This window comes from Triturus cristatus, chromosome 4_1 (genome assembly GCF_964204655.1).
Source record: "Triturus cristatus chromosome 4_1, aTriCri1.1, whole genome shotgun sequence".
NCBI classification, from domain to species: Eukaryota; Metazoa; Chordata; class Amphibia; order Caudata; family Salamandridae; genus Triturus; species Triturus cristatus.
This window is the reverse complement of record NC_140585.1, coordinates 792046007-792056606: the sequence shown is the minus strand read 5'-3', so window position 1 is coordinate 792056606 and position 10600 is coordinate 792046007. Positions and strand designations below refer to the sequence as shown.

Below are 10600 nucleotides of genomic sequence, written 5' to 3'. Positions count from 1 at the left end.
ACTCAGAGCGAGGCATACTGCATGACCGAAGAGCCCTGTGGACGCCTGCTACCTTAACTGCAGCATCCTGGGCTAGGCCACCGGTGCGCACCCATGGACAGTGAACCACCACTCCAGCAAGAGCAAGTAAAACTGATTACTAGGCCAAGGGGCCTTTGAGGGAATTTCCTCTGTCTGACGGACTATGGCGTTGTGAGACTCTGACTTAAGCAAAGGTATAGTGGAACATGCAAGATTTTATCTTACTAATGGGGCCTAGCTTGGATTTCAGCTCATGTAAATGGGGAATAACCAGGGTCCCTAGATTGAGGAGTGGGACTCAAGAGCTGACCCGAGTGAATGCTAGAGGGCCTGCCATAGGAAGACTGTGTATAGTGCTTGTGATGTGGAGTATTGTACTTTGTGATAGTACATTATTACCAAAGGCGAGACCTATTGGCTATGCCAATGCTTGTTTCATAAAAGTATTGTACTTGACAGCCATTTCTTGGGGTTGCTGGATGTATGTTGAGTTGTGAGCCTGTGTTCACCCTATTCCTACCTCCTCCCCGAGAAGCCTTGGAGTGCTCGACCCATGCTATCACTGAGAGTCTGGTGCTGAAGCGGTACCTGTCCCAGTTGCTCAGAGCCCACAGCATGCCGACTTCGGGACATCAGGAGTGAAATGCCTCAACCACCATGGTTGGCCAAGTAATGCCTACTTGTCCCCTAGCCCTCTGAAAGGGGGTACTGGCACCACTATTGTAGTTATCTGGAAATCAGTACCTTTATATATGCAGGACCAGCCACATGTGAACCAAGGAGACATTACCACCATAGTTAATAGAGTTTTGCTATATAATTTTACTTGCAAAACAAAGATTATTTTCAAATCTGTAGTCTATTATAAAAAATACATTACAAATGGGAAGCTCAGAAGTAAGTTAAGTGAAAAAATAACGTTGATCCTCTTCGCTTTTTGAAACCATGGCAGATTTACTTTTCTTTGGTTTGGTTCTTGGAGGCTCTGATCGAATCATAAGTTTTCTTCCCAACTAAGAAATTAAAACAAAATTAGAAACTGGTTAATTGCATTGTTTTATGGCCATTGTTGGTTTATTATTCATCCTATCAAAATGTGCAATATATTCATGAGCCACATAAAAAGGTGCTACTTTGCTTTAATACATTTTTTAAAAAGGGACACTACTATTTTAACCCAAAGTACTTAAAACATCGGCACTTTTTTCACTTCCCGTGTAAACCAAACCTAAAACTATTGCTCATGAGGCCTGGTTGAACATACAGCAGGAAGGGAGGTGGGGAATATCTAATCCAGGGGAACCAAAATAAGAACTTAAAATGGGTTACTCGCCAATGAAGGAATCCATAATAAAGTTCTGGATCGTTTTCGTAGCTGACATGTAGGTGTGAATAAAAATATACTTTTACAAATAATCTACTTTTTGCAGACAATATGAATTTGTTGTCACACACACTTAATCAAGGAGGATGTGCTGCTCTCATCTTATTACAGATTACAGCAGCCTTCAATACCATCCACCACAATCTCTTGATTGGCCGCCTCTGAAGCATCAGGGTTGGTGGACCTGCTCTTGCCCTATTAAGATCTTTCCTGCAGGATCAGAAGCAACCAGTGGCATCAATGAATTTACCTCAAATTCCTTCTCTTTTGCCTGTGGTGTTACCCAGGGATCTTCGTTGAGTCCGGCACTATTTAATATTTATCTTTCCGGTAAGCCCAAGTTAATTAGAACTTTTGTATTCTCACTTATACCCTATGTCAACGACACTCAGATTGTGGTCTCTCTGACCAAGAGTGAGCAGGACACTGGCATGAGATTCCATAACTGCATTCGAGCAGTCAGTGAGTGGATGGCTAATAACTGCATGAAATTCATCTCCGCAAAGACCGAGGTACTTTTATTTGGAAACTCAATATCACTCTGGTCTCCTTCCTAGTGGCCATCTGAACGAGGATCTTTTCCCACTCCTATACAAAAGGTTTATAACCTAGTAGTGTTGTTGGATGACAAATTCACCTTCGGAACCCAGGTGAATGCAGTTACATCATCTTCCTTCGACACTATGAGGACTTTGAAGAAAGTTCTGCCTTTAATACCATCTGAGCTTCAAAAAACAGTAGTGACATCTATGGCCCTTTCAAAAATTGACCACTGTAATGCTCTTTAAAGGAATATGCAGCAACAACATATGAATAAACTGCAAAATCTGTAGGTCGCTGCAGCATGACTGCTAGTGGGCATTCCAAATCCCAATCTGTCTCACCAGCACTTAGACAGCTGCACTGACTGCCTGTCAGACAAAGAGTCCCCTTTAAAGCTCTTTGCATCACATTTATGTTACAGGATATATGACTGGACTACCTGAAGAAGAAATCCAAGTGGCACTCCTTAAAGGAACACTAAGAACATCGACTGCAAAAAATGTCTCTATCTCAAGATTTAAGTTAGCCTCCTGGAAAGGAAGAAACTTTGCCAACAGTGCCTCCAAAACGTGGAATGCCCTACCTCTCTGTCTAAAAGACATCAACTATCTACTCCTCTGCAGGATAATGCTTTCTCTTTAAACATTAATTTGTTCATGAGCTGAAAGTTATTAGGTTTCAGTAGAGCTAGAGGCAAGACACCTTCGGGTATATGTGGGCCCTAGAAATTAATTTAACAAACAAGTTACTTACCATCGGTAATGCTTTATCTGATGAAGACAATATCTAGATGCAGATTCTTTATCTTTGAATTTCCCATGCATCAGACTGAATCTGGAAATGTTTGCGTGAGCAGCACCCCTGCGCACCGTCGGATAGCTCCGTTTGGCTCCATTTGGTGTTGTTGGGATCGTTGGTGCCAGATGTGACGATGTGGTCACCAACATAGGCACCACCCAGACACACAGACTTTGTACTTTTTCCATGCCAGAAATGCAGAGCCATGAAGTGAACTGACTAGTGTGCGTCCAAACCCTAGCCCTATTAATGAATCCAAAGAGCAGGGAGGCATAGGTGGGTCAGTAAGGAATCTGCAGCTAGAAATTGTCTCTGTCAGAGAATGCATTACAAAAGGTAAGTAACTTGTTTACCTGATAGCAACTTCTAGCTGCAGATTCCTTACATTTGAATAGATACCTAAGTCATACTTCCTGGCAGTGCGCTGCAGACAAATTATTAGACGAGAAAGTTCTGCGGACCTGACTGTCCAGGCAGTAGTGTTTAGCAAACGTGTGCACTAAAGCCCATGTTGCAGCATGGCAGATGTCCAGGACCGGCACTCATCGAGCCAATGCCATGGTTGCAGCCTTCCCCCTGGTGGAAAGGGCTCGTAAGCCCTCAGGAGGCTGTTTCTTACCAGGGCATAGCAGATCTTAATCTAGATAACCACCCAGAGCAAAATGGTTCGTTTCTGCACTGCCAAACAATTGTTTGCTCCAACTTAACCCAAGAAAAGATGGTTATCCACCCAAACTCTTTTGTGTGGTCAAGATAGAACAACAAGTCTCTTTTTGGGTCCAGACAATGAAGATGCTTCTCTTCCTTAGAGGGATGCGGAGGAGCAAAAAAGCTGGGCAGTGTGACTGACTGACCCAGATCGATTAGGGTCACCACTTTAGGAATGTTATTAGATGGGGAGGCTTGGAGGATAAAGCCTGCAGCTTACTCACCCTTCGGGCAGATAATATAGCCACTAGGAATGCTGTTTTGATGGTGAGCAACCGGAGGGGACAATTATGTAGCGACTCAAAGGGAACGCACATAAAGTAAGAACTAGGTTGAGAACCCACTGAGGCATAATGAAGGGCAAAGGGGGAAACATATGTACAAGCCCTTTAAATAACCTATTTACAATAGGGGATTTGAATAAAGAGGGTTGGCCAGGCAGCTGCAGCAAAGCAGACAGAGCAGAAAGATAATTCTTGAGAGTACCCAGAGCTGGGCCAGGGTAAGAATATAGAGAAGAATATCAGAAAGTGAGGCAGAAAGAGGATCAATAGATTTTCTGTACAATATTTTGAATTTTTTTGCCAGCGGCAGGAGTATACCACCTTGGTGGAGGGCCACCTGGCGGGCAAGATAACCATACAGACTTCGGGAGACAGGTCGAAAGCTATCAACTGTCAACAGCGCTCATTCTCCAAGCAAGTAGGCGGAGAGTTGACAGGTTCGGGTAGAAGACCTTCCCCTGCTGCTGTGACAGAAGATCCTCCTGAAGAGGAAACCTGATTGGAGGATTGATGCTCATTCGAAGAAGATCTGGATACCCAGTCATGAGCCACAAGAATCTCTAGGGCCCGTTCGTTCTTGATCTTCTTGAGAACTCTGGGCAGAAGTGGTACGGGTCAAAAAGGCGTACAGTAGGCTGAGCGCCACTCAAATTGAAATGCATTGATGAGCAATAGCCGCCTTGGAAACTCCAGCGCGAAATACTGATGACATTGCACGTTCTGTTTGTAGGTAAACAGATATAACCAAGGATCTCCCCACTGTTGAAAGAGACCTTGCACCACCTCAGACTGGAGATGCCATTTGTGATCCGTTAGGCATCAACAGCTGAGTTTGTCCGCCCTGGTGTTCAAGGAACCTGCCGAAGTGTTGAATCACCAGGGTTATGCTCTGCTGTTCCAGCCATGTCCAGAGGCGTAGTAGGGCCTCTTGACAAAGGGTCCATGACCCCACACTGCCCTGCGTGATGCAGTACCACATGGAGGTCATGTTGTCCGTAAACACTTGCACCAACTTCCCCTTGATAGAGGAAATAAATGCTTTCTATGCCAATCGGATGCAGGGCCTTTGCAGTTTCCTCCGAGATCTGGACCATGTCCTTGATGCTGCACCCACTGAAGCATCAGGTCCCGTTGCAGAGGCCGCATATGCCATCTGGCGTCATTTACCAACAGGATGCAGGAAGTCATGAGTTCCAACATTCTCAGTCATTCCCATGAAATCCAGGATAGAGGCTGAAACATAGGTATCATAAACTGAATATCTTGGCGTCGCTGCTTGGGAGGATAAGCCTGAAACTGCACTGTGTCCAGAACAGCTTCGATGAAAGGGAGCATTTGAGAAGGAGTCAGATGTGACTTCGGCATATTTATAGTGAACCCCAGCGAATGCAGGAGTTCGTCATAGTCTGGAGGTGAGAAACAACAGTCTAGGGTGAGGACGCCTTCAACAGCCAGTCGTCAAGGTTGGTGAAGACTGGAACCCCTAGCCTGCCCAAATGAGCTAAGACTATTACCATCACCTTGGTGAACACCTAAGGGGCACAGTGAACTGAAAGTGCTTGTGGCATACCTTGAATTGCAGGTAAAGCCTGTGGACCGTTAGGAGTAGGATATGAAAATACGCATCCTACATGTCCAACGCTACCAGCCAGTCTCCTTGGTCTAGGGCAGACAAGAACTGATTCAACATGAGCCTCTTGAATTTCTCCATTTTGAGGAAGACATTGTCATAGGACGAAGAACTTTGTTCTTCTTGGGTATCAGAAAGTAGCGGGAACAACAACCACTTCTGAAATCAGAGCCCTCGCTATAGCCCCCTTGTCCAGAAGAGCTATAAATTCCTCTCTGAGCAAAACAAGATGATCCTCCGCCAGCCTATTTTGAGATGGCATTAAAGGATAAGGAAAAGATGGAAAAAGGAGGAAGTAACCATTTTGAATGATCTGCAAGACCCATTTGTCCAATGATATGGACTGCCAGTGGAAGAGATGATTTTGGATTCTCCCTCCCCCCGGACACCCATGGACTTGCAGAACCAAATTAGGAAGGCTTAAAGCCTAGAGCTGCCGGGGGTAGGCGGACGACTTCTGGCTACCATTCCCACAAGGTCTGAATGCACCGCATCCACATCCTCGCACAACTTGGGAAGCCGGTGCAGGGTATGACTGATGTGGTTGAAAACCCATTGCCACGAAAGGGGGGAAAGGCAGACAGGGGAAAAGGTGCAACTGAGAGGCCCAAGGACCTGGCAGTAGCCCGCAAAGCTCCAGCGCCAAGTCTGCCTTCTATCCGAAAAGACGAGTCCGATTGAAGGGCATGTCCATCCGGTTAGCCTGGACACCCCCAAGAAGCCAGATGTTCTTAGTCAGGTGTGGCACCTCAAGGCCACCATCGATGAAACCGCTCTACCCAGCGACAGTGACGGCCCGTGTAGGGCGTTTTACCGGGGCGGTGACGTGGCGCAGAGGAGGGGCAGGGTGGGGGGTTGCAAAATGCGGCATACGGCCGAGCTCAGGTAAGTTACGAAAAAAATTAATAAAACGAATTTCGTTGCGCGCGCTGCATCGCATTTGGCGATGCAGCGCGCGCAACGTAATTCGCACAGTCGTATCCAAACCACACCTAATGGTGAGCTTTGCTGCATCTCTCTCATCTTTCACTGCCCGGGCATCCTCTGGGACCTGTGACAGCACTTGAGCAACTGTTTCCCAAAAGGTGTGCGAGAAACGGCCCAATAGGCATGAGGTGTTCACCAACCGAAATGCCAGGCTGGTGGAAGAAAACATGTGCGTCCAGCCTCTTCGATTTCCTGTTTGGGGGAATGGAGGGGAGGAAAGGAAACGCGCGATGGAACATTGAAACCTGGACCACCACGCTCTCAAGGGTAGGATGTTGACTGAGGAAACTTAGATCACCAGGTGCAGGGTGATGGCGGTGTGCTGTAGTCCTGTTCACAGGAGCCCCTGTGCTAGGCTTGGACCATGAACCTAGAAGGACATCTGTTAGTGCCTCATTAAAGGGCAATAGGGGTTCAGAGGAGGAAGCCCCAGACTGAAGCTCTTCGGTCAAGAGATTAGTCTCGACTTGCATAGAGGGTAGTTCCAAGCCAAGGACCTCTGCCGTCCTTTTTACCACCATGGCATAAGAAGAATCCTCCTCCGTTGCCACAGTAGGTGGAGAGAGCACGTGTCCAGACCACTGGTCTCCGCAAGCTCATCATGCCATTCCAATTCCTCATCAGAATTGTCTAACTGCTGTTCTAAAGGGGCCAGAGAACCCTCCAACTCCTCTACCATGCCTGCAACCTCTTCAAAATGTACAGGCAACGACCCAGAGCCTCTGGGCTCCATCGGTGCCAGAGTACACGCTGACCAACGCCGAGCCCACTCAGAGCCATTGGGACTCAGAATGGGGCTGGCGCCGCCGCTGGAAGCCGGGAACATCGACGCCGGAACCTGGGCCTGGAAAAAACTAGTTACTTACCTGTGCACTATGATTCTCCAGTATTATCTTTCATAGATTCACATGCTTGTATCTTCCCCGTCGTCATGGTGGGAGTCTCACGGTAACAGAATGACCACAGTAGTAGAAAAAACTGCATAGCAAAATCCCATAGGGAATCATCTTATTTGGTAACCACACCTCATCATTATTTGGTCCAAGACTCAGCCAATCGTCTGCCAGCCCTGACATCACACACCCCAGCAGAGCCTTCCTGTCTCAGATTTCCAGCCCCGAGTGCGAGACCAGGATATATCTAGAGACAATGAGGTTCTGCCTGAGAAATGGGGAGGTGGGTGGGCCGCATGTGAATCTATGAAAGATAATACTGGAGAACCATAGTGTACAGGTAAGTAACTAGTTTTTTCTCCAGTATTCAATCTTTCATAGATTCACATGCTTGTATCAGAATACCAAGCAGTACTCATCCCAAACTGCATTTCCAGGAAAGAACCCCAAATAGACAGTGGGCTCTGCTGCTTTGTGTAGAATGTTAACACACATTACAGTTTTCAAAATATATCAGAAAATCATTAGTTGAAAAGACATATAAACGTTTGTAACATGCAAATCCAAGCATTTACCTAAATATACATATATATATATATCTATATATACACATCCATTTATATTTTAATAAATACCTTAATGAAATAGATGCCGTAGAACCGCCTGTCCCACTGCTGCATCCTTTTTCCATGCTGTGTCCAGACAATAGTGTCTAGTGAAGGTGTGCGCATTTCTCCATGTCGCAGCTCTGCAAATATCCGGCAATGACACCCCTGCGAATAGAGCCGTAGAAGTTGCCATCTTTCTTGTGGAGTGCGCATGTACCTTGGCTTGCAAAGGTTTTCCAGCTTTGACATGACACAAGGAGATCGCCGAAGTTATCCACCTTGAAATACTGGATCTGGAGAGTGCTAAACCTTTCCTGGGGCCAGAAAAGGCTACAAAGAGTTGATTTGTTTTTCTGAACGATTTCGTCTTATCGATGTAAAATTTCAGACATCGTTTAATGTCCAAAGAGTGTAGAGCTCTTTCTGCAGATGATGAAGGATCTTTAAAAAAAGTAGGTAAAACCACCGGTTCATTCAGATGAAAGTTGGAGGGGACCTTAGGAATAAACTTTGGGTTCGTTTTCAGAATAACTCTGTCTTGTCTGAATTGTAGAAATGGATCTGCAATTGAGAAGGCTTGGATCTCGCTGACCCTTCTTGACGACGTGAGAGCTAATAGTAACGCTGTTTTCCATGAGATAAATTGTAAATCTGCCTTATGTATTGGCTCAAATGGCGGTTTCATGAGCTGTGCAAGAACCGTATTAAGCTGCCAAGTAACCACTGGTCTTTGAACTGGAGGGAACATTCTGAAATGCCCTTTGAGAAATTCTTTAATAACTCTTTGAGACCAAAGAGATGGGCGGTCAGGAACTCTTGTGTACCTTGAAATAGCGGCCAAATGTACCTTTATAGACATATGAGAGAGTCCAGATTTGGTCAACATTAACAGATATGGAAGAATTTGATCCGAAGAGACTTGAAAAGGATGTAGACCTTTAGATGCACACCAATGACAAAATCTCTTCCATTTAGCCGAATATATCTTATTTGTAGAGATTGCTCGAGATCGTGACAGAATCTCCCGGCATTCTGAGGGATATTCAACAGTTGGAACTCATGCTCGTGAGGTTCCAAGCTGACAAGTTCAGCGATTTCAAATTTGGATGCAGTATCTGGCTGCCGTTCATAGTGATTAGATCCTGCACTAATGGAAACTGTATCCTGGGTGTCACTGAGAATCTGAGATGTTCTGAGAACCACGCTTGTCTCGACCATGCTGGGGCAACTAGAATCAGATGGCACGGCTCCGATTTCATCTTTCTCAAGATCTTTGATATTAGAGGAAATGGGGGAAATGCATACGCAAACATCCCTGTCCAACACATCTGCAGCGCATTGCCCCACAATCCTTTTTGTGAAAACCTGCTTGCACAGTGTTTGCATTTTGAATTGTGGCGATCCGCAAACATATCTAGCTTTGGAGTGCCCCATAGCTTGAATACTTTGAGAAGTTGCCTTTGGTCCAGTTCCCACTCGTGAGAAATCTTGGACGATCTGCTCAGAATATCTGCCCTTGTGTTGTCTACCTCTGGAACGTGTTGTACTTTAAGTGAAATGTTGTGATTCAGAAGCCACTTCCAAATTTCTTGTGCTTGCTTCGACAATATTTTTGATTTTGTACCCCCTTGTTTTAGAAGGTAAAACATGGATGTTGAGCTGTCTGTCTTTACAAGTACTGTTGAACCGCGAATCCTGGGAAGAAACGCTTTTAGACCCAAGAAAATAGCCTTTAGTTCCAGCAAGTTGATGTGGAGCTGCGCTTCGCTCTTTGACCTGTGACCCTGAATTTCGAGCTCCTGCAGATGCGCTCCCCAACCTTGAAGTGAAGCGTCCGTCATCATTATAAAACTGTAGTTCTGTGGTTCGAAAGTCAGTCCTTCCGCTAAATGATCTCTGATCTTCCACCATGACAGGGCCTTTAAGATCTGAGGATTGATAACTATTCGATCTTCGAAGGATCCCGGAGACTGAATCCATTGCTTGTCTAGCAGTTCTTGAATAGGCCTCATGTGGAGTCTGCAATTGGGAAGTAGGGGGATACAAGAGGACATCATCCCCAACAATGATTTGTAGGTTCTTACTGAAACTGACTTTTTTATTTGCAAATGCGACGTCAGCTTTATGATTTTTTTAATACGTTCCTCTGAAGGATAAGCCTTCGCCTTCTTCGTGCGAATTAGAGCTCCCAGAAATTTAAGCGACTGCGATGGCATGAGATGTGATTTTTCTAGGTTGACTGTCAGACCTAGACGATTGAAAAGGTTCATGCACACTTGTAGAGAGCCAATCGTCTAGATAAGGGAAAATTTGGTGACCTTGAACTCTTAGATGTGCTGCTACTGGCGCCATACACTTCATAAAAAAGATTCTCGGCGCCGACTTTAGACCGAAAGGCAATACTTTGAATTGATAATGGCGCCCCGCCACCATGAAGCGCAGAAATTTTCTGTGATTTATATGAATTGGGACATGAAAATAAGCATCTAAGAGGTCCAGGGATACCAAATAATCTCCTTTGCCAATCAAAAGGAGTATCTCTTGCAGAGATAACATTCGAAATGATTTCTTTTGGATGAATTTGTTCAATCCTCTCAGGTCCATTACCTGCCTCCATTTTGATGTGTCTTTTTTCTTTATTAGGAAGAAATGCGAATAAAAGTCTTTCCCTCGTTGAAGGTACGGAACTTCTTCTATTGCTTCCTTTTGTAGAAGAGATAAAACTTCTTCCTTGAGGGCTGACA

The 10600-nt window shown here is 45.3% G+C and overlaps 1 protein-coding gene across 1 annotated transcript in view; it reads right to left on the bottom strand.

Moving 5' to 3' along the window:
- Positions 1-912: 912 nt before the first annotated feature.
- The window catches only part of CCDC38 (coiled-coil domain containing 38), a 1141020-nt gene continuing 1131332 nt past the window's right edge, over positions 913-10600 (bottom strand). The window contains exon 14 of the mRNA XM_085653370.1: positions 913-1034. Within this exon, the coding sequence (XP_085509496.1) occupies positions 924-1034 (111 nt within the window). The 3' untranslated portion in view covers positions 913-923. The remainder of the gene's footprint in view (positions 1035-10600) is intronic.